This window comes from Canis aureus, chromosome 16 (genome assembly GCF_053574225.1).
Source record: "Canis aureus isolate CA01 chromosome 16, VMU_Caureus_v.1.0, whole genome shotgun sequence".
Taxonomy (NCBI): domain Eukaryota; kingdom Metazoa; phylum Chordata; class Mammalia; order Carnivora; family Canidae; genus Canis; species Canis aureus.
In genome coordinates this window covers 18,038,335-18,060,929 of record NC_135626.1, presented here as the reverse complement: position 1 = coordinate 18,060,929, position 22,595 = coordinate 18,038,335, and the positions used below count along the sequence as shown (strand labels likewise).

Below are 22,595 nucleotides of genomic sequence, written 5' to 3'. Positions count from 1 at the left end.
AACTTGAAAACGTGGTATTTTGAGAAGGCAGTAGTATGTAAGATAGGATGGATAGGAAGGAAAGTCTGTTTTTAGAAAATGGCCATCATAGAGATGCCTGGGTGGCTTAGTGGTTGAGTATCTGTCTTTGACTCAGGTCATGATCCTGGGGTCCTGGAATCCGGTCCCGCCTGCATCGGGCTACATGCAGGAAGCCTGCTTCTACCTCTGCCTCTCTATCTCTAATGAATAAAGAAAATCTTAAAAAATAAAATAATAAAAAAAGGAAAATGATCATCACAGATACAGCAGGAATACAAGAATTGCCTATCATAAAGCTTTCTCCATGTTTCCTCTTTGCCATTAGCAATTCCTTTCAAGCTATCTAGAAGGTAGTTTTTCAACTCAAATACCTATATCTTTAAAACGATTCATGAAATAGATCCAGGAAAGCTAGATTGTTGGAGTAATAAGCTCACAAACTAGTTCAGAAAGAGGCTGTTTTGCAAACAGCTAGTTTTGTTCTATATCAGAAATATTGCCAAAAGGGAAAGGATTCCAGGGAGAAAGGAGATTCTGCAGCCTCCGGACACTCCCATACACATCCTGAAGACTTCCACATCTCAAAGTTTTTTCCCCTATAAGAATGGTGTTCCCTTTATTGTGCAGCTCTGAAACAATTATATACATGCCAGAGTCTTTAAATCATAATATATCTGTCAAGAAAAAGAAGGCTTTGTCTCAGCTCTCTCTTATCCCTATATATCAATGAAGACAAGATGCTGAGGGCCATTCTCTATAAACGGAAATCATTAAAAGTTAAAAGTCAGGTAATGTTGGAAATGCTCTATCAGAGTTTCCTCTGCTCAGCAATGAAAACCATGAGGACACTATAATGAGCCAGTGCTGCTTGTAAAGACATCAATATGCTTCCTAATCACTAAAGCCTAGAAATAGCATAGCGATAATCTCATCTTACATCTACACAGCGTATTACAATTCAAAGTGTTTTCACAGATGTTTTTATTTGATCTTCACCAGCACACTGTGAGAATTCTTACTCCCATCATACAGGTGAGAAAATGGACTTATTTAAAGCCATGGAGCCAGTTAAGTTGCAGAATTAGAACTCAAATCAGTTTCCTGGCTCTCTCAAATCTTGAGCCCAAGCTGTTGCTAAAAAACCTTTGTGAGTTCTCTTATTTCTGGGAGGAACAGTGGAATATCCATCAAAGTATCTTCTTTAACCTCAAAGTCTAGCATTTCCTTCTACATCAGTCGATATTTATTGAGTTCCCCCTGCTTACTACCAATGCCATGCTAGAGGTACCACATTAGAGGAAGGACACAAAGCAAACAAGTTATGATCTACTCTACCATGAAATGGCCTTTGGGGAGAGAGGACCAGAGTCATTCGTCCAGTCAAGCACTTAATGAATAATTAATTATTATATGGATGGCAATGTGTTAAGTGGTGAGATTTCAGACAAGGTCCTTATTCTCAGGGATCATAGGCTAGAATAACATGAAAAGGACAGTTGACAACAAGACCACATACAATCAACTACAAACTGAACCCACCATAAAGACCTATACAAGACTCAACTGTGCATGGATGCTGGGCTCAATGAACAGCCTCAGAAGTTTGGTTTCTTAAAAAAAAAAAAAGAAGTTTGGTTTCTTGGTAACTGAACGTGACAGTGGCCTTTTCCCTCCTCTCTTTCTATAATTCAGAACTATTCAGCAAATGGTAATTCAGTCAGTGATCCTTTAAAGACAGCAATACTGGGCAACCCGGGTGGCTCAGCGGTTTAGTGCCGCCTTCAGTCCAGGGTGTGATCCTGTAGACCTGGGATCGAGTCCCGCGTCGGGCTCCCTGCGTGGAGCCTGCTTCTCCCTCTGCCTGTGTCTCTGCCTCTCTCTCTCGCTCTCTGTGTCTCTCATGAATAAATAAATAAAATCTTTAAAAAAAAAAAAAAAGACAGCAATACTAAGGATCTCAAGGGGTTCAGGAGGAAATTATAGTTTTGGAAGGTGTATTTCTAGATTTGAAAAACTACATGAAGAAGGAAAGTTCAGGGAGTGGTGACACTTTCCTAGGAATGGGTATTTTATGTCCATTTAGAACTCAACAGTGTATGAGCCTTTATTTTTTTATTTTTTAAAAGATTTTGTTCATTTATTCATGAGAGACACAGAGAGGGAGAGAGGCAGAGACACAGGCAGAGGGAGAAGCAGGCTCCATGCAGGGAGCCCAACGTGGGACTCGATCTGGGGTCTCCAGGATAAGGCCCTGGGGCTGAAGGTGGCGCTAAACCACTGAGCCACCCGGGCTGCCCTGTATGAGCCTTTAGATTCCTTCTGAGAACTGTCCAAGTCCTAGAAAGGAAAGTGAGTCCTGGAATATGCATGAGAGCTGGCTTGTCTTGGAAAACTGGTAGCTCTTTAGAGAGTACCCTGTGAGGACAGAGCTTTTGCAGAGAATATCTATCCATCTTCACTGCTGTGGAGGTTTCCTCTCAGATTATTTGTTAAAAAGCCTTGGCCTGCAATTCCTGGCCACAGTGACATTCACTGCTTTCTAAGTTGCTATTTAACAACTACCTGATCTTAAAGACCTTCTGTTAGCTATAAGATAGTTCATAACAATATAGCTCTAAATCCACAGAGATTGGACAACTGAAAGATATGCATCTCAGGGTTTGGTGTGGCTTTCTGTGAGGCCTGACACGGCCTATAAACTGTTAACAGTAACATCTGTACACAAACCAATTAGAAAGCTGGTCAAAGGCATTACTTTTTTTAAAAAAAGATTTACTTATTTTAGAGAGAGGGAAAGCATGCATGCAGGACGGTGGAGTCAGAAGAGAGGGAATCTCAAGCAGATCTTGTGCTGAGCTCAGAGCACAATGTAGGGCTCAATCTCATGATCCTGAGATCACGACCTGAGCTGAAATCAAGAATCGGTCATTTAACCAACTGAGCCATTCAGGAGCCCTGGCATTAATTTTTTAAAACTAAAACTCCTAAAGCCAACCCCTGCAGCAGGACTCCAACATCTAGACCCCCATAAATAAATTTAAATGGCTTGACTCTATTTCTGATCAAGGCTGTCTAGATTAATTTCCGGAATCATGGAAGAGAAAACTACATACACCCTGGCCCCCAGCTGTGATGCCTGCATTGATAGACCTCTCCATGTCAGAGATTCAAAGCCCAGAGCCAGATGAACCCAATTCACAGCCAAAGGATGAAGTCCAGTTTTAATTTAGAATGCCTCTTTCATTCACTAATGAGGCTGCAGCCCACCACTGCAGGTGGAAGATGTTAGTTGTCATGGTTCTTGGCTCTCTAATTAAGAGGATCTATTTCAAGTCATACACCAGTGTGGCTGATCTGAGTCTCACCTCACTCATCTCCCTCACCTATTAATACATGTGAACCTGCAGACATTAACATTTACCTCAGATTTAGTCGCCACCAGTGGGACCTGTTGCTCCATAGCTCTGCGTTAATTATCCACCCAGCGCAAGCAGTTTTTCAATATGGAACTGGAAGGGAGAAGGGGGAGGGGAACAAGAGAACAAAGGGAGGAGGGGAGAGGTGGAGATAGGGAGACAGGGAAGCAAAAGACTGCCTTTGATTTCAGAGACCTATTTTTTGCATTACAACATGCAGACAGGAAAGGCATTGGGCTCTGGCCGTATTTTTTAAAAATATGTTACGTTACTAATGTATAGCTTGCAACTGTCCATCCAGCTAAGTAACACTGACATTTTAAAACTTGAGCCAAAGGCAGCTGGGGAGACATGGAAATATCACTTAACCAAATCAAAAGCTTTGGTGTATTAGGACAAAAGAAAGTAAGATGCATAAAAAATATTTAAGAAAGAAGGCTTTATTCTTGGACTGATAAAATATTCTACTTAATACAAAGACTGAACAGGAACTCTATGCAGATAGCATATCCAAACACAATATACCCACAGCATTCCACTCGGGTTCTCTTCTAAAAGAGGTCAGTTGCATGAACTGCTAGGGTCCCTCCTGTCAGAACCCATCATTCTCTAAGAATCAGAAGCTCTCTAGCCATATATGCTCATATATAGAGTTCAGTTAAAATATCAGACTAAGAATGATTTCACACACACACACACACACACACACACACACACACACCCGCCGCATCTGTATGTCTCCTCCCTTTTTTGGGTGGTGGTGGGGTGTCAGCCAGCAAACAATAGCACTGAGCAGTTTTGATTTTTAATTTCACAGTTCATGGGTCTCATCCATCCATCTGAGGTCCACTACCAGATAAAAATCCTGCAATTATATTTAACGGTATTGTCTAAGAGTGACTGTAAAAGACAATACATGCTTACAGCAGGCCTGCTCTCCCTCAGACTAGCCCTGTTGCCTTTGGCCAGCTCAGGAAGCGTGTTGGTACCAGCCAAAATAGGAGTGAAGGTGATCACTGACAAGGCCACTATCACATCTCAGCCTCCCGGCAGCCATCTTGATCTACAAAGGAAACTATGAGCATACAAAACAAGCCTTTTTAAGTAGGTTTTTAAAAGATTTTTATTTATTTGACAGAGAGAGAGAGGAGAGCATGAGCAGGGGGGAAGGGCAAAGGGAGAGGGAAAAGCAGACTCCCCGCTGAACCAGGAGCCTAATATAGGACCCAATCCCAGGACCTTAGGACCACAACCAGAGCTGAAGGCAGCCACTCAACTGACTGAGCCACCCAGACACCCAAAAAGCAGGGTTTTATAAACTTAAACCAGCTTCTGTTCTAGAAAAGCTCAAAGGTGCAGGATAAAATTTAATTAAAAAATATTCTTAAAGCTTAAAAGTTGTTACTAATACACTCAAATTTAATGGTTTGTTTCAAAGAAACAAATCTAATGAAATTTAAATGTCAGCATATATGCTTCCTCTGGGCACTTGTATGGGCATCAGTTTTTATTTTCAAGCACAGCCTACCTTTCAAAAGCTGGCAAGATAAGATGGCTATACTGAAAGATATTGGAGATAAAAGCAGAAAGTTCACGGGGTTCTAGAACCTTAATTCCTTACCCTCCTTCATCCCAGCTACCGACTCAAAAACAGCTAATGCCACAAATTACATAAAAAAATATAAGGACTACTGGCTTTTTCATGCAAAGCCTCAGTAGCAGTGTTAACAAGGAGACCAATGAAGTGCCAGGCCATTACAAATGCCCCATTGAGAAACTTAGCTAGTTGCGTCACTTCCACAGGCATACAATCCTTTCAAACTAGCTGACTGTGCCCCCAAACTTCATTGCCCTCTATGTAGAGCTGGCTCATGGCATCCTCCCAGTGAAGGACACCTGGAGAACAGGGTTCTAAGTGTAGCAAAAGGAGGGTGGGAAGGCAGAGCGCCAACAGTTAAACCAGGTGTGTCTCGCTCTGCTAACTTCTCTACAAGCTGAGACTGGGTGCCACAGGGCCTTATCTATCATTAGTCTGGCTATTCTGGCAATCCTGATTCTCCACAATGGCAAACAAATTAGCTGCAAACATTTTAAAAATGAGCTTCATTCATTCACCTCATGATAGATGCTGGAGCCCACCTGTTTTTTGGAAGAGTCACTATTCTGGCCTCAATAGTCACTTTCTGATGTTCCTAGGGAATGTTCTTCCTTGGAAAGAAGAACCAATAGTTGTAATTGTGTATTCCAGAAGAGTCTCAGAGGTATATGGAAAACTGGGTACTGTTCACTGGCCAAATTTTAGTGGACTATCAAGAACAAGGAGGTAGCCAGCCCAAATTTTTTTGCATATGGAAATCTGGATCAGTTTACATCTTATAGATACTGGACCTAAAATTCTATAAGGGCTGGGAAAACTAAAAACACTAACATCTTTATTTGAAATCCAACTAAATATAGAGAGGATGTTTCTACTTAGGACCCAGCTGCTTTTCCCTAAGGAGGACTTCTGCTTCATTTACCCTCCTCTGACAGGGTCTTCTTAAAAAAAAAGGGGGGAGGGGGAGAATAATGCTATTATTTGCATCAAAACAGCACAGGGTCTATTCTCTCCTTCTCTTCTACCTTTTCCCCCTACCCCATTTTACTCATAAACCTCAAAGCTCCCCACCTACATGATTGAAGTAATCTCCTGGCATGCTGTCAAACAGTGCTATCGTGGTTTGATGCCACAGCTAAGTGCTGACTTGGGCTTCTGAAGCCTTCCAGTTATACCCCCTGTGACCTATTTAGGAGGTGAACAGACTTCTCAGAGACAGAGCATCATAATTTTTTCCCTTTGGCCCACTTTTCTTTCAGATGATCTCTAACCAAAGAATGATCACCCTAAAGGCCTGAATGTGTGCACACAAGCGGTAAAATTTAAGGAAAGCTTACATGCAGCAAGCATACAAATCTTGGACATAATCACTTTCCTGTAACTTATATAAACTGCAGATCCTTTTCTTACCATTCAGCTTACTTCAACACCAACAAACTGAAGCCTGCAGCCAAAGATGTCTGATGAATTAGGTGTTATAAGAGCTAAGTTAAGCTAGAATGACTGAGTGTTGTCTAAGCCAGGCAAAACTATGAGGACTACAAAGGAAGGATAAAGAAAACAAAAATGATAGAGCAAAACAATGTTTATCCAAAGAGCAAAATTGGTCACAGAATTCTCCCTATGTTTAAGATGCTCTTTCAAAACATGGCAAGGAAGATCAAGGAAAGCTGAATACAGCCAATCTATGTACAGAAAGATCTAGGAAAAGTCATAGGTTTAGACACATTTAATGAGATTAAGAGTATAAATTTCATAATGCACTTTGACCAAAAATTGATGAATGTCAACCAAAAAAGTTCACTGTAGAGTTTCACTGTTTCCAGAGCTTCACTAAAACCAAGAATCAGGAGAACTCTGATGGTTCAGTGAACGTGGGAATTAAAAAGCTCCCAGCTCATCACAGGAGCCCAGGGATGGTGTAAAGAACAGGAGTAGCTCCTCATCACCCAGTTTTGTAATGAGGAGTCTTGCCTATAATCACTTAAGAGTTCTATGCATTTCATTAGCTTCTCTGCTCTGTTCTCTGCACAAACGCAGACAGGAGAAAAATAATATTCAACAGTCCTCTGAGGGTCACAGCTGGATAAAAGTGTTTGTGCTGCTACAAACAGGGCTCCACCCTGAAGCTCAAGCTTGCTAGTAATTCTGAGAGGTTCCCTCACTCTGGCCTGGCCTGGTGGTAAAGTGGTGTCTTTGGGCTATGGTTAAATTCAAACCCTGCAGAGAGTCCTCTCTTGTTCACTCAAGCTTATTTCAAAAAGAGCCTCATGCAGACCCCAAATCAGGAAAGTCTGATGCTAGCTAGGTTCAGGCATGGAGTCCCTGCCCTGCTATTACACTGTCTTTTGTCCTTTCAAGATTGGGAAACACTTCCTGGGAGATATATCTTGCAGTTTGTCAGAAAACAGGGGAAGGGCAAAGACTAAACACTAACACTATTAACACATAAGAAACAAATGTAATTAGGGGGAAAGGAATGGTCACCGTGTGTTTGTGTTAACAAAGATACCATCCACTTGGTAGAACCAGGTATCAGTTCTGTTCCCCAAGCATTGCTTATCTTTGCATGTCTCTCATTTGTAATACTGCTACGAATTGCATAGCAGTGAACAGAGGAAATGGGTCAGCCTCTGGCTTTCAAGAAGTTTAGTGAGCATTTAAGTACATGGTTGCAAAAGGGAAAGTAGCTTTTTGAATGAGTCAAGCTTTACATTAATTGAAATTTTATCAATCTGTAACGTGTACTTGGAATTTGCTTACTGTGAATTCAACAGCTCTACGTGGTAGACAAGTTCTTTTTTGCTGATGCGTCAAAGCAATGATTTCTCCTTTTTATCAGTGTCTACTGTACCTCTCAGTGTCTTCTGCCTCCCATACAAATGTGCTAAAACTTCATCTTTATTCTTATTTGCTGAGACCTAGATTCAGATGTTTAGGCTTAAAGGATGCAAACTTTGACATCTATAAACGGCAGGCAGAAAAAGGAGTCACCTTCTTATTCTTAACTGCTCTCAAGTCATGGGAAAAGCAGTCAGCTAGTGACCTGTGCATGTGTCCTGGGCATGGTGACAAATCCGCAATACCAAAGTGCCTTTCTGAAATTTGGTCTAGGACTTGCACTGAATACAATGTCCTCTTCTTTCAGGAAACTGGCAGGGCGACAGATGTACTCCTGTCCAGTCTCTTGGGAGGCTAGCATTATGCAGAGGTGCTCTTATAAGTGTCACTCACTGAATGGCAATGCAGCTGGCCATGTTTGTACTCCCTGGGGAATCTTAAGTCAAAGGAAGAGCACAGTAGAGGTGGGAAAACACCCCCCACCACGACTTAAACTCTGGCACCTTAAAATAGGAATGCATTTAAAGGAGCCTTGCTGCATTATCATAATAATACAACCATCACAACCCCAACCAAAATCTACTAGGGCAGATTGCTTAACTACACACCCAAGGAATTGTATATCTGCTTGGGTGAGACAAGGAGGTTCAGAGAGAGATTTCAACACCCTTCCTTCATGACCAAAAGCAAAAAACATTCGGCTTCATCTATTTTCTATTGTCCTATCACTTATAGGAGAAAAAACGTACCCATTTCTGTTAAGAAGCAGGACGTCTGCACTCCTAGGTGGCAAAAATCCTCTTGGGGGGCATCAAAACAGATGGTTTCTTTTTATAAACTATATAAAACCTTCAGGCAAATATTCTCTGCACTCTGTCTCCCTATTTATTGCTACCTGGGTTTACATAAAGACACATATAAACAGGTGAGTTCATTACAATGTACAATTTTTGTTCTTGTTAATGGAGTTCAAGAGCTAGCTCAATTGATCTGGAGTTATTTCCACTCCAAGCTGTAACCTATCAAACAGAGAAAATGAAAATCTTCCTTAAACTAGGAGCCTCACAAATATGAGATTTCTGTACACAGAAATTTTTTTAAAAAGATTTTTATTTATTTATTCATGAGAGACACAGAGAGAGAGAGTCAGACACAGGCAGAGGGAGACGCAGGCTCCATGCAGGGAGCCCGACGTGGGACTCGATCCTGGGACTCTAGGATCACACTCTGGGCCGAAGGCAGGTGCTAAACCGCTGAGCCATTTTCTATTGTGGTGGATTTGTTATAGTTTTTCTAGGGCTAACTTCCAGCCTTAGACTCTTTACTAAGAAGGGTCACTCAGAAAAGCTGAAACACAAAAAATCACATTGTAGGGTTCTCTCCACTGAGATATACCATCCTGACTGGAGTTCACAGAAGAAAACCCTTAGTCACTGTCATTACATTGATAACATAGGCATAGACATTAAAGTTTGCTTTAAATCAACTACTTTTCTTCTAGGTAAGACTCAAAAATTAAAAAATAAAAAGGGTAAATGAAAAGACAACCCACACTGGAGCGCCTGGGTGGCTCAGCCTGTTAAGCTTTTGCCTTCGGCTCACATCATGATCCCAGGATCCTGGGATTAAACTCCATATCAGGCTCCCTGCTCAGGAGGGAGTCTGATTCTCCCTCTCCCTCTGTGTGTGCTCTTGCTCTCTCTCTCAAATAAATAAATAAAACCTTAAAAAAAAAAAAAAAAAAAAGACAACCCACAGAATAGAAGAAAATACTTGCAAATCATACATCTGACAAAATACTTGGTATCCAGAATATAAATAATTCTTACAACTCAGTAATAAAAAACCAAATAACCCAATTAAAATTGGACAAAGGATCAAAATAGACATTTCTCCAAGAAAATATCCAAATGGCTAATAAGCACATGAAAAGATGTTTGGTATCATTAGCTATTAGGGAAATGCAAATTAAAACCATAGCACTTCCTGCTCATAGGATAGCTTTTATCAAGAAGACATACAATAACAAGTGTTAGAAAGGATGTAGAGAAATTGGGAGTCTGGCAGTTCTTCAAAGGTTAAATATGTGTTACTCTATGACCCAGCAATCCCATTCCTGGGTACACAACCAAGAGAAATGAAAACAGATGCCCACACAAAACCTGCACACAAAAATGTGCATAGCATCATTACTCACAATAGCAAAAAGTAGAAAAAACTCCAAATGCCCATTAACTGATAAATGGATAAGCAAAAAAGTGGTATATCCATACATGGGATAATATTCAGCCATAAAAATGGATGAAGTACTGATAAATCCTACAAGGGTGAACCTTGGAAACTCACTGAGTCCTTTTTTGAGTATTACTTGTCCTTTATTCAGAGCCTAATAAAAACCAATGTCTCATCAACGCACAGCAAGGACAATTTGGATCCCTTTTCAGTTCAAATTACACAATTTGTCTTTATTTTATGATTTGGCTTAAAAAATTATCTTGGAGACATACTTAAGAATTTAAAACAGATCAACAAAATAAATAAAAAATAAATAAAACAGATCAACATGAATTCCCTCTCCATATATAAGTGAAGACTACCTAAATATGTCCTTTATACAATTACACACGTAAAAAATACACTAATCATTTACGAAGGCCAAAACGGCCCTAGTATTTTAGTGGAGCCCATCTGTAAAGTATTTTGAGAGCAGGAAAATACATAAGGAGTAGCAGGAAACTAATGAGATTACAACAGCATCCTACTTTTCATTGAGTATGGTAATTAATTTGGGGAAAGGCCCAAAGTGAAAAATTTCCCACAACAGTACCACTAAGTACTTGCCTTAGGTCATACAAACACTCTTACCTTTGAGGAACATTGTCTCCTCTTCCCCTTTAAAAAATTTCTGATGCTTCCTTTCTTAACCAAAGCCATCTAGGTCACACATTTTTGTGTAAACAATTCTATTAAATATTATTATTATTATTATTTTCAAATAGTCATTATCCTTTTATCATTGAACCAAAGCACTTGCATCACAAGAATTAGTCCCTGAGCCCCACATTAAGTTTACAAAGCATGCATGTGTAATTGAGCTCAAGCTCAATGTTACTGGACCCTTCCTGTTTGAGTGGAACATTTAAAAACAATAATACACACCTGGATTCCAATGTGATGCAGCAAATGTAAAAATAAATAAAATATACATAAAACCAAAGTAGGTTTGTTTATTGTTGAATCATTTTACTATTGAGGAGGCAGGGTGATGGGAGGAAGTCCAGATGCTGACACCTCCAGATCTTCAGTGCTAGGTTTCCAAGCACTTAAAATGTTAGAAACAAATTCACAAGATAACATTACAATAAATGTATTTTAATTCATTGCTAGCCTGATACTACTCCAATGAGGAGCTAAACACAACAAAATCAGGAAAATCACCTTCTTACAAGTTCAAACAGCAAAGATTTTCAGCAAGGCAGTTTTCTACTCTATGTGTGAAACCTTTCTTGTTATGACTCACTGAAAATTAGATATGCAAAACTCCAAGCTGAGCTTAGTTTTGCCTGTGCACAGAGACCTTTTTACTCTCATTCTTCGAAAACCTCATTTTGGATCTTGCTGCCAACACCAAAGAGAGGAAAGCCGGCCAAAAATTCCAAATATAACATGCGGAGGCAAATGCTACAGAAATCTGTCTGACGGGAAGCAACCATGCTGAGGTCTGCTGAGGTAGATTGACTTCTCAAGCAGACCGTGTTGGTCCCTCAGTCCGTTTGGAGCAAAATGCCATGAGAGAGAAAGCAATCAGAGGGAAATATCTAGTTTCTAGTCAACTTCACTGCCCATGGCCTATTGGCGTTCACTTTATTGGTGAGAACAATTCAATCCATTCACAAACAGAAAGATGGGTCAGTGGCAACTAGGGTTCCACCAGTTATTCTAATTTTTTTAAACCAATTTTTAGGGACTAACCCATGGAGACCAGGATTTTCAGAAAGTTCAACTCATGGCATGACAATTATGATAGGTGTCAGGTTCACCAGAAAACACTCAAAAACATCTCTCCAGCTCTCCTGGGGCAAGTTTAGTAAACCCTACCACCGCTCTGAATAATTGATAAACCAGTTAAACTCAGATAAAATGATTACACTATCACTTAAACAAAAACAAAAAATCACCTCTTTAAGTTTAATTCTTCAGTGAGGTCATGGTGCTGAGCACAGGACAATTCATTCCCTCACCTAAAGGATCATTACAGAAAAACCAGAAACAGGGCTCCCAATCTAACTGGGAAGAGCACTGGCCCCTGAGAAAAGACAAGACAATTAAAACAGTTTATCTGACCAATCATTTCCTATAGTAGTTTATCTTAGAAAAATTCCCTGTGGTTATGGCTATGTCACTAAGCCCAGGAGGTAAAGTTTGCCTAGGATCACTTCTAGAACATTTTGTTAGATCTCATTCACTGTGAGGCAAGCTGGCAAGACAGACTAAAGACTGAAAGAGGACTTGTCTCAGAGAACTTTGAGTGAAGACTTGCAGAACTAGTTATGATCTACAGGGTTTGCAAAACCTCCATCTTCATGCTTGTATATTCTGTACATTAAAGAAAATCATCATTATTATGCTATCTAAATACAGCTAACTCTTGGAAAACATGAGTTTAGACAGCAGGTCTTCTATGTGGATTTTTTTATAGTATGGTACTGTATCTTCTATGATTTCCTTAGTATTTTCTTTCTTTTTTAAAAATTAAAGATTTTATTTATTTATTCATGAGAGACACACAGAGAGAGGCAGAGACATAGGCAGAGGGAGAAGCAGGCTCCTTGCAGGGAGCCCGATGTGGCACTCGATCCCAGGACCCTGGGATCATGACCTGAGCCAAACACAGACGCTCAACCGCTGAGCCACCCAGGTGTCCCTTTCTTTTCTTTTCTTTCTTCTTTTTTTTTTTTCCTTTCTTAACATTTTCTTTTTTTCTAGCATACTTTGTTGTAAGAATACAGTGTATAATACACATAGCACGCAAAATAGGTGTTGACTGTTTATGTCGCTGGTTAAGGCTTCTGGTCAACAATAGGCTATTAGTAGTTATGTTTTTGGAGAATCAAGAGTTATTAGATTTTTGGCTGCATGAGGGTTGGTGTCCTTAAGCCCTCAGCACTGCCGAAGGGTCAACTGTAATCCAGTCTTAGTTAAAAAGGGAAGCAAGAGAAAATATAGCCACACCTAACTCATTCCCACATGGTACAAGCAAGCAGAAATGGCGTGAATTAAAGCCAGGACACTCAGAAATCAAAATTTTCTAAGACAGTCAACTACTTGACCTAACTACTCTGGTGGAGGTAGTTAACGAAATACTTCACTTGTGCTGGAAAGAATGTGGAATGGGAGGCAGGAAGGTGAAATAAAGCTCATTGGAAAGAAGGCTTCCTGCCTTTGTACCAATATTTAGAATGCTTTGTAATTTATGTAATAACTCAGGTAAATCAATGGTACCTTCAGTACTGGCTCTTCAAAGAGGGAATTGGAGATGTAAAACAAGCCCTGCCTCACTTACTAGGATTCTCAAATCTCTGATTACCAGTTCCCATTCACCATCTTCAAAAAATGAAAGAGAAAAGTATTCAATGAAATGCACAGTCTGGGCAAGCCTGAGTCTCACCAAACAGCTACAAGTACCTCCCTCTTCTCTTAGCTGAGGTAGAAACTGTTAATTGTTACAACTTGACAAGACTCACACTCATCTAATTAGAAGATCCCGAGGTTAGGTTTTAGAGTTTATAAAGCCCAAATCCAGGCAAAACAGCACACTTTTTCCATTCCTGAAGTTTCTGATGAACAATCTCCTTACTAAACACAGGAGACTGAAGATAATGAAAAGCTTATAAAATTCTCAACACAGGGGTCACCATTCTTGGTTAACTCACACTAGCTTCATCCTAGGAATGAAACATCCGCATTTTAAATCAAGGTGGCTACAATTCAGTCCCAGTATATGTATCAAACAAGCACAATAAAAAGTGTAAGCAACAGGAAAAAACTGATAAGCAACATAACATATCCAGATACAAATCTATTCCTTGCTCAAGAACAGCTCAGGAAACTTGACCAGAGATATTTTCTCCAGGTGGATTACACCTTACAGGAAGCAAAGGCTAAAAACCACAGACCCTTCCTGCTGGTATTAGTCACTCCATAATAAAAAATTTAAAACCAGCAACAAAGCTTCCTCCAGGATAACCATTTTCATCCCTGCAACATTACGAGCCCAGATGGGGTGCCTTCCTGGGCAAAAGTATCTGGGGGGTGGTAATGGGAGCTTCCTACCTAACTTCTGACCACAGACTTAATTTGCCCAGTATCAGTCATCTGTCTAATAAGTGCTCCAAAACCTGTAATTAGTACAAATATACAGTAGGCACCAGTCCACAAACTGAGAGACGGAATGTGAATGAACAGTGTAGAGGGCTTAAAGAAAACTTCACTTTTTCTTTTTTAAACAGAGGACTTAAAAAAAAAAAAAAAGGCAACATCAAAAACTGGTGGGAACAAACAGAAGACCCTCTCTTTCCCGCTTTCACAAACGCCTGCTTCAGTCAACTGTTGCTGAACAACAGAACAAGACCCATCAGAACACGACACAATCTGGACTCCCTGCTCAGATGCAGGATTTTTGTGGAGGGCAGAGATGGTTTCTCCAGGCAGAAGCTGGAGTTTAAACTCTTCCTGGCCGGACTGTTCTGGGCTGAGCTGCCAGGAGGATCACGCAGCGGGCGATCAACTCAGGTCCCTCCCTCTCTCGCCCGTCTCTTCCCTCCTCTCGCGTTCAGTAAGGGAGGGGGGCGGGAGGGGGGGGAGAGGGAAGCGCGCAGCTTTCCAGCTCTCTGCTCCTTAAAAATGCCCTCGCCGAGCTAACCGCACACAATCCTGCCCCGGCAGCAAAGAATTTTGCCACGAAGGGCTCGCTGATCCGGAGCGGGGAAGTGAAATCGGCGCCCAAGGGCAATTTTAATTGTCTAACCCGGCCCGATTTCCTAGGAGGCGGCAGCGCGGGGAGGGGAGGGAGAGAGGGAGGCAGCTCCGAGAGGCAACAGGGGGCAAGCGGAGCCAGAGAAAGGGGACCAAAGCGGCGAGATCCTAGCCCTGGTCCCTGAGGAGCTTCTGCAGAAAAGACTCCAAGCTTCTACCCCCACCGTTCCCCGGGAGACGTTTGCAAATCATATATGCAGCCAAAATGGCGCTGAGAATAAAAATATAATTTAAAGGCAGGTCGCCATATTGTAAACAGAGAAGCAGAGGAGAGGCGGACTCGAGAGACACCCTCCATGATTTCTTCCACAGCCGCAAGCGCCCGGGTGTCCGGACTCCCGGGTCTGGACCAGGCCAACTCCCGCAGCCGAGGGCTCCGCGCACCCGCCCGCAGGAGAGCCCAGCCCGGCAGGAGCCCGAGGGTGGCGGGCGCGCGGGCAAGCGAGAGGCACAGGGCCCAGAGCTCCTCCCCTTCCTCCCCCGCCACCGCCGGCCGTGCCCTGCCGGCTCTGTCCCGGCTACCCAGAGACTTCCAATCCCAGATGGGGCTCTCCTCACTCGTCCCAACCCCCACCTCGGGGTCCGGACCCACTGCTGCTCCTCCCCCCCCCCCCCAAACGGCCAGATCCCGGCAGACACCTGGGGGCGGGGAGGCGCTCGCCCCAGCCGCTGCAGAAAGTCAGCTAGCGGCTGCAAGCGCCCGTTATTTTCGGCAGCCAAGGGTAGGCCGGGTGAAGGAATGTGCCGAGAGGGGTCCGCCAAGGAGCTCCAAAGGGGTCCCCAGACCTTACCAGCACTGGAGGTGGAAGGCGGCCGGGCAATGGTCACAGCACAGGAGATCCCCACCTTCTTTGCAGCTATCGCAGCTGTCGTGGTTGGTGGCCCTGCCGCTTCTACGGGGCTCTTTTTCAGGCTTCCGACTCCGCTTTTCTGCCTCGTCCGTCTTGGGGGGAGCCAGCAGAGCTTGGATTTGCTGCACACACATACAAACGGCGTGTGTGCATACTCGGAGCTCCCGGGCGGTCCGTCGCCCCCCCGGCAAGGCTTCTCCGTCACCCACCCCTCTCCCCCCTTTTGTCCTTCTTCCTCCCATCCAAGCTGCTCCCAGAACCTCTCAGCCCCCGGAACCGGGGGGAGCCCACCCTAACAGCGTTCCTGCAGCACAACGAGAACAGCTTCTTCCAAATGGGGAGGATCAGGGTAGGGGGATGGGGAGAGGGTGCGCGGTTCCCTTCTCGCCACTTCCTTGTATGGACAGTGGGGGACTCCAAAGCCAGGCTCTGGAGAGGCCTGAAACCCGGTACCCGGACGTGCTGGGGAAAGCACAAAGGGGCCGACGAGAAGGGGGTGGGGAGGCCCGCCGGTGCATCGACATGGAGTGGGTTGGTGCCTCGGGAGAGCGAATCCAGGGCGGCGGGTAGGTGAAACTGCTGCAAACGTCCTCGGAGGCTGAGCTCAGCCCCTCGAATTGCAAAGAAGGGAGGGAGAGTCTGGGTGGGAAAGAACCCCCCCTCCCCCGGCCCTTTTGCGCTGTGAGCTCAGGACCGGCTTTGTGGGGCGGAGGGCGGAGGTTCCCTCCCGGCGCTGGGGGAAGGGGATGAGGAGGGCCACTCTTACCTCCATCAGCCCCCCCGACGTGTCCAAGTCGTACACGATCGTCTTGGTCTCCATTTTCTCCCACATTCATCCACCTCCCGGGCTGGGCGCTCTCTGCTCCGGCCCCCCCAACCCCAGGGGGAGGGGGGAAGCGGGGGGAGGGGGCGCTCCTGACCCCGGCCCCCCTTCTTTTTCCTCAACACGGGTCCCGACTTCCTCGCCCTGGCTCCCCCCCACCCCCCGGCCCCCTGTCCCCGGGACGGCAGCGTCCTCCCCACGGGCCGTGAGGGGGGAGCGGCCCCTCAGCCCCGGCCCGGCGGCTGGCTGCACGGTGGGTCCCGGCTCCGGGGGTCAGGCCTCGGCGGGGCCTAGTCCCACAGGCTAAAGCCGGCGCTGGCGACCGCTGGTCCGGCCGGGAAGGCTGGCGGGCGCTGCCATCCCGGGGTTGGGGGGATCGGAGGGGGGGTGAGAGGTTAGGTGAGGTTGTGGTACGTGAGGTGACTGCGGGGAGGGTGATGGGGGGTGGTCCCCGGGCTCCGCCTCTCGCCGCCGCCGCCGTCTGCGTCCCGGCTGCCGCGCACTTGGCGCAAACTTACCGCGAGCGCCCGCAAAGCCACCCGCGCAGGCGCCCCGGGATCGCCGCTCGCCGCGCGCAACCGCAGTGACAGCCGGCGGCCGGGCTCCCGCGCAGCCGCAGTGAGAGGGTACCCCCCAGCGCGCAGCCGCGCTGGCATTCGTCTGGAGCGCCGAAGCCCCGCCTTTCTGCCTTGCGCCAGCGTACTGAGATAAGGGGGCGGGACGTGAGGTCTCGCGCAGGCGCCTGGGACAGTTCCTAAGGGTCACAGCGCAGCCGCAGGAACATGGGGGCTTTTCTTCCATTGGTGTTTTGTGTATAGACCAGGAATACTCTGCTCCTGCGCAGGCGCGTTGAGAATGCTGCCCCCTCCCGCCCTACACCACAGCCGCTTTCCGCGCAAGCGTATTGTCACCTGCAGGCCCTAACAAGAATGCTTCTACTTTCGCCATTTTGGTAATGGGATATGGGCTACCATGTCCTTGGGGTCCTCAGGCAACAACGGGAAGGAGTTAGGTGTGGTGTTGGCTGGAGCTGGTAGGCTGTCGGTGACAGCAACACTCCTAGAGATATTGTACTGGGTCGTTTGGTTCCCAGAGTCAGGTGTGGCTGAACTAGACGCCATATTGATAAAGAGAAAAGAAAAGCCGTCGCGACGGAAAACTATTCTTTTGGTGTCGGGTTGGATGGCTGCTGTTCACACTACCCTCCCGCTCCCGAATTAATTTTAGCCTCAGCATCCCTGCCTTGCGTAATGATGACACCATGGAGAGTTTCGCTTGCCCGTTACTACCCTCTCTTGGTCACCGTCCTTGAGAACTGCTCCAGTGGAAGCCAACAGCGAAGAGTTAGTAACACTGACAACGCCCAGCTACCTGTCTATGGCGGACTTCAACTCCCAGTTTGCAATGCGCAGGAGGTCCAAAGGGCGAACGGGAGCGTATTGCACCCTGGGATCAAAAATCGCGAGGGATCTGGTGGATTGTGGGAGTCGTAGTTCCCTGTGCATGCTATGCGTTGTAGGGTAGGAGGACGCGAGGAAAAGAGATTTGCCTGGTAGGAAGGGATGGTTTTGAGAAGGGATGCTGTGCTGTATGCTGGGATTTGTAGTCTGAAGGCCTCACCCCGAATTCCTCCCTTATGGCGCCCGCCCCTGCCCTTGTTATCTCTTTCAGAGATGGCCAGTTATCTCTTGCCTGACTGGAGGTGAAGAGGTGGAGAAGGGAATGAATGGCATCACTGTGCCTGCCACTAGGCGTTTAGTTGGCATTGTTGCCAGGTAGTTGTGTCTTGCTCACCTGTGATTGTTAAGGTGTAGCATTTGCAGAAGGATAAAACTAGAAAGGGATTAAAGGCCATCTGTGTTAATCTCATTTCCAGATGCATGGAGGAGCGATGATTTGCCTGGTTCACATAGTGAATTTATGGCAGACCTGTGAATGAAACAGCTTTAATCCCGGGCCAGGACACTCTCCATTATGCCGGGTTAACTGTGAGGAGTTGTTGCTGCTCACAACAGCAGCAGATATTCTTTTGGGATAGCGAAGAGGATGAGTTAGGGTGGGGATGTCAGTGTGTGGTCTCAATATTTCTGTTTTTCTGACTTTTCTGGTGTTCCTCTTGGTGCCTAGGAAGAATGATAAGGTCATGGGCCTTATCTGTCATGTAGATGTCATCTAGATTGGCTGCTTTCTGCCCTCTACCAGCCTCTGCAAACAAGAAATCCTAGTGGCTATGGACCAGAGAGGCAACCATCAGAGAGAGTAGGGGTGAGTTAGTTGTATGAAAGTGGCCGGACCTCACATCTTCTGAGGTTTTGTTTCATGCCACAGGCCCTCAGAAGTTGAAAGCCATGGGTCCTCTCTCACTAGCTTCTTACTGCTCAGGGCCCAACTGTGCTGCCGTGTCAGCCTGAAAGTATTATGGGGCAGATAAATAGTCTGTTGGCCTGTGCCCAGTGAGTAAGACTTTGCTTTGATCAACATCATTATTTGCAGTGGAAAAGAGGAACAGGTGGTGGGTTAACGAGGGAAATAATACTTGGCTCTATTGACAAGTGCCAGGGGAACTAATCACTCTACACACCTTCCTCTTAGAACTTGGGAAGGGGAGGTCAGCTCAGCGTTTGGAAATGTGCCACCTTGGAGAGCTCCAGCCCTGGTTGCTCAAGGGGGATTGAGGAGAGCTAGCAGGTGGGATACAGATATCTTCTGAAGTGACCTCTTGTGGTTAATATAGGCACTGCACTCTACATGGACTGGAGCTTCTCCAGCCTTCAAGATGGGTAGAGTGGGAGGTGGGCAGCCATGAGTGATCAAGGCCTCTCTGTTGGAAGACTGTGGAAGTAGAATGTGCTGGTTGCTGCCATTATTTCCTTCAGGGATTTTGTCTTCTGCCTCCTGAGTATCCATAACTCCATTGCCTGTCTCTTGCTCTTACCCTGGAGAGCAGCCACACAGAACACACCTCTAAGCATGGATGTGTGTGCTGGGGGCCAAGGCTGGGCTAGCACTTTCATCTCAAAACGTGCTGGGAACCATAGAGAAGAGACATCGGGGCTATAAGTGACCAAACAGGTCAAACTTAAACAGATCCTCTCCAGCCAACTTCTTTCTGGAGCCCATAGATAGGCTTTTGCTAAAATAGGAGCCAAGTCCCTGACCTAAACTGCACTGCCCCTCCTCCTGATAGTCTGGATATTCCCTGAGGCCAAGATGGACTAGGGCCTCATGTTTATAGAGGTTCAGTCTCCAATTCTTATTCCAATTTCCTAAGTCTTGCTAGCTGGGAAAGAAGGGGAAGGAAGAAAGGAGAAAAGAGGTGTCAGGCTTCCTGGGCCTTGTCAACAATACAGTGGCATTGGGGAGGGGCTTGAGAGTGTGCTGGCCTATAGTACTGGACCTAGCAAAAAGAAAGAAAGGAAACATTGCGGGTAGGTAAGCAGTTGGGTTCCTGGGCTCCCAAACCCCTGTGGATCAGCCACTGGGGCATCTTATTTCACCTGCCATTTGTTGTACTGACCTTGTGGGGACAGTAGTCTTTGAAGCACCTGCATGTAACTTATTTTTGATAAAATGTCAGAGTGATCAATTGGTGGACCCAGCATGCCTTCTGGTCTTGAAGTCCGCATCCCATTGATTTCCCACCTCCTTTCCCTCCAAGAAAGCACCATCTACCTGGCCATTGCTTTTTTTTTTTTTTTTTTTCCAAAAACACCGTTTTAATAAGGAAACAACAGAAATAGAAGATTGTTCTCTGGCTGGAGCCCAGACCCCATATAATACATTACATGTACAAACTGGCCTGTAGCCAACTCCTGGGTCTCTTCTGTGGGTCTCTAACCCCCTGTTCCATGCCAAATTTCTGGGCCCTTGGACCTCCGCTCCTCTCCAGAATGTGCCTGCCCATTCCCCTTATCCCAAAACACAGTGGCCATGAGGGAAGACTGGTAGGTGGCTGGGGTTGGAGGAAGGACTAGTGGGAAAGATGTTTGTAAAGCCAGATCGATATTAGGGTAAGATCTCCCTCTCCTTGGCATGTAGGGCTGCCAGGGCAGCAGTGGGGTGTCCTGCTTTGGTGTGGAGCATGAGTGCCTAGGGAAGCCCAACCTGAGCGTGGGGTAGGGTCCCTAAACACCTTTGGGTCCCTTAGAATTTTTGCCTCCAGGAAGCAGAACTGTCCATTCCTGGGGCCTTAGAGAAGGATTAGAGACCTCCCCGAGGGGCTGATGTCAGCATGCCAGGACTACCCAGAGGTCATTGTTGACAGCAGCTTTGGCCACTGGTGATAGCCCTGTGAGGGGCACCCTGGTGCAGTCTCCACCACCATCAAGTTCGCCTTGCTGCAGGGTGCCACATGCTAGCCTGGATGGTGGTTAACCTGAAGAGAGGTGTGCTTCCTCTGCTTGTGAATTCCAGGCTAGAGGTCCAGGGCATGAAGGAGGGTCAGGAGAATGCTGGTACTTGATGTATGTACTCCAGCTGTGCTCTGCCCAGAGGCAGATGCCCCCTGATTTGAACCCAAGGAAGGGCCCTATGTGGGCGGCGGTACCAAGAATATAGGCCCTGGTGGGCATTGCAGGTGGGGAAGGGCACGACTTCTTGAGGGATTGGTGGCGTCTCTTCCCAGATGGTATGTACAGGAGGTGTAGGGACAGCAGGAAGCTGGAAACTTTGCTGCTGGGCTGTGATGTTGGGTTGAGCTGGCTTCTCCAAGCTGCCCCCATCTAGATGGAGACTTCATATTCTTTCGTCTCCTGCAAAGTAAAGAGACTGCTGGGAGTTGGAAACTTGTATAAGATTTGCCGGCCCATAATCCACCTGCCCAAGGAAAAGGGAAAGAGTGAGGGGGCTTGGAGGGACCCTCAGGGGTACCTGCCCAAGGGAGAATAGAATTAGATCCTCTGAAAGGGTGCAAAGAATGGCATGGGCACTTACTCCAATCTCATAAGTTGGATTGTCAAATGCTGACTCCACAGTAATGCGGTCATAGGGACGGGGTCGTGTCCGGGGCAGCCGCAGGGGGCTTTTCCCCTGGAGCCTGTGGGACAGAGAAGCCTGTGAGTCAGAAGTGCTGGGCAGGAGTGAGTTGGGTATATAGGGCAGGAAGGGAAACCAGACTCACCTAGAGAAGTAGAGGTACACACCTCCTACCAAGAGCGCCATCACCACCAGTGGCAAGAAAATGGCGGCTGCAACGTGGGCAACATCCAGGGTGCTGGAAGCAGCAGGTGCCTTGGCAACTGAAAACACAGTGGATGGGATTGGGGGAGAAGTCCCTATGATCCAGAGCCCATATCTGCCCTAACCTCTGCCCAGGAGAATCCAGGTAAGCAGCTCCCTCTAGCTTCTAACTTTTGCTCTGCTGGTCCCAGACCTCTCTCTTTCTCTGCCCTCCCTTCTTGGGGAACCCATGGCCTGGGAGCTGTGAGAGCCAGGGCCAGGGAGACTATTTCCCTGGCCCTCAAGGGGGGGGCTCACCATCCAGGCTGCGGCCGCTGTAGAACCCATCCAGAGAGGCTGGAACAAGAGGGGAGGGCCAAGGGCAGAGGTGAGACCAATGGGCCAACCACTAAGGCAGGGAGTAGACTGATCATGGGATGGATTTGTCCAAGGAGAGTCTACCCCAGCATTTGTCTTGGTGTCACCAGATCAGAAAGATCTGGCAAAGACTGGGGAGACTAAGGGTAACACGAAGGGCATGTGGGCAGGGGGTTCTGGTTCTCAATATTTGGCGTCTTTGCTAGAGCAGCCCTGTAGGACTGGCAGGAAGTTTTTTTTTTTTTTTTTTAAGATTTATTTATTTATTTGAGAGAGAGAGAGAGAGAGAGAGAGAGCATGCACACATGAATGGGAAGGGGCAGAGGGAGAGGGAAAGAGAATTGTAAGCAGACTCCAAGCTGAGCTCAGAGTCCAACATGGGGCCTGATCCCACAACCATGAGATCATGACCCGAGCCAAAACCAAGAGTCAGACACTCAACCAACTGCGCCACCCAGGCGCCCGGGGACAGACAG

At 46.1% G+C, this 22,595-nt stretch overlaps 3 protein-coding genes across 10 annotated transcripts in view; 1 reads left to right on the top strand and 2 right to left on the bottom strand.

The window, feature by feature from the left end:
• Window positions 1-17,096, bottom strand: part of PHF12 (PHD finger protein 12) — a 42,172-nt gene extending 25,076 nt beyond the window's left edge. The window contains exons 1-2 of one of the 2 annotated variants that reach the window (XM_077851962.1): window positions 16,528-17,096; window positions 15,702-15,883 (exon numbers count right to left, since the gene is read on the bottom strand). In XM_077851962.1, the coding sequence (XP_077708088.1) occupies window positions 15,702-15,883; window positions 16,528-16,593 (248 nt within the window). In that variant the 5' untranslated portion in view covers window positions 16,594-17,096. Of the gene's footprint in view, window positions 1-3,442; window positions 3,531-15,701; window positions 15,884-16,527 lie in introns of those variants that run through there. The other variant, XM_077851964.1, reaches the window with a different exon arrangement.
• The window catches only part of PIPOX (pipecolic acid and sarcosine oxidase), a 96,052-nt gene continuing 89,654 nt past the window's right edge, over window positions 16,198-22,595 (top strand). Inside the window, exon 1 of one of the 2 annotated variants that reach the window (XM_077851978.1) lies at window positions 16,198-16,327. The gene's annotated coding sequence lies outside the window, so the exon portion shown is untranslated. Of the gene's footprint in view, window positions 16,328-21,888; window positions 21,908-22,595 lie in introns of those variants that run through there. The other variant, XM_077851977.1, reaches the window with a different exon arrangement.
• Window positions 20,750-22,595, bottom strand: part of SEZ6 (seizure related 6 homolog) — a 45,322-nt gene continuing 43,476 nt past the window's right edge. For 3 of the 6 annotated variants that reach the window (XM_077851970.1, XM_077851967.1, XM_077851965.1), the window contains 4 exons: window positions 22,060-22,098; window positions 21,704-21,821; window positions 21,517-21,619; window positions 20,750-21,351 (listed from right to left, as the gene is read on the bottom strand). In XM_077851970.1, the coding sequence (XP_077708096.1) occupies window positions 21,319-21,351; window positions 21,517-21,619; window positions 21,704-21,821; window positions 22,060-22,098 (293 nt within the window). In that variant the 3' untranslated portion in view covers window positions 20,750-21,318. The remainder of the gene's footprint in view (window positions 21,352-21,516; window positions 21,620-21,703; window positions 21,822-22,059; window positions 22,099-22,595) is intronic. The other 3 variants (XM_077851966.1, XM_077851968.1, XM_077851969.1) reach the window with 3 other exon arrangements.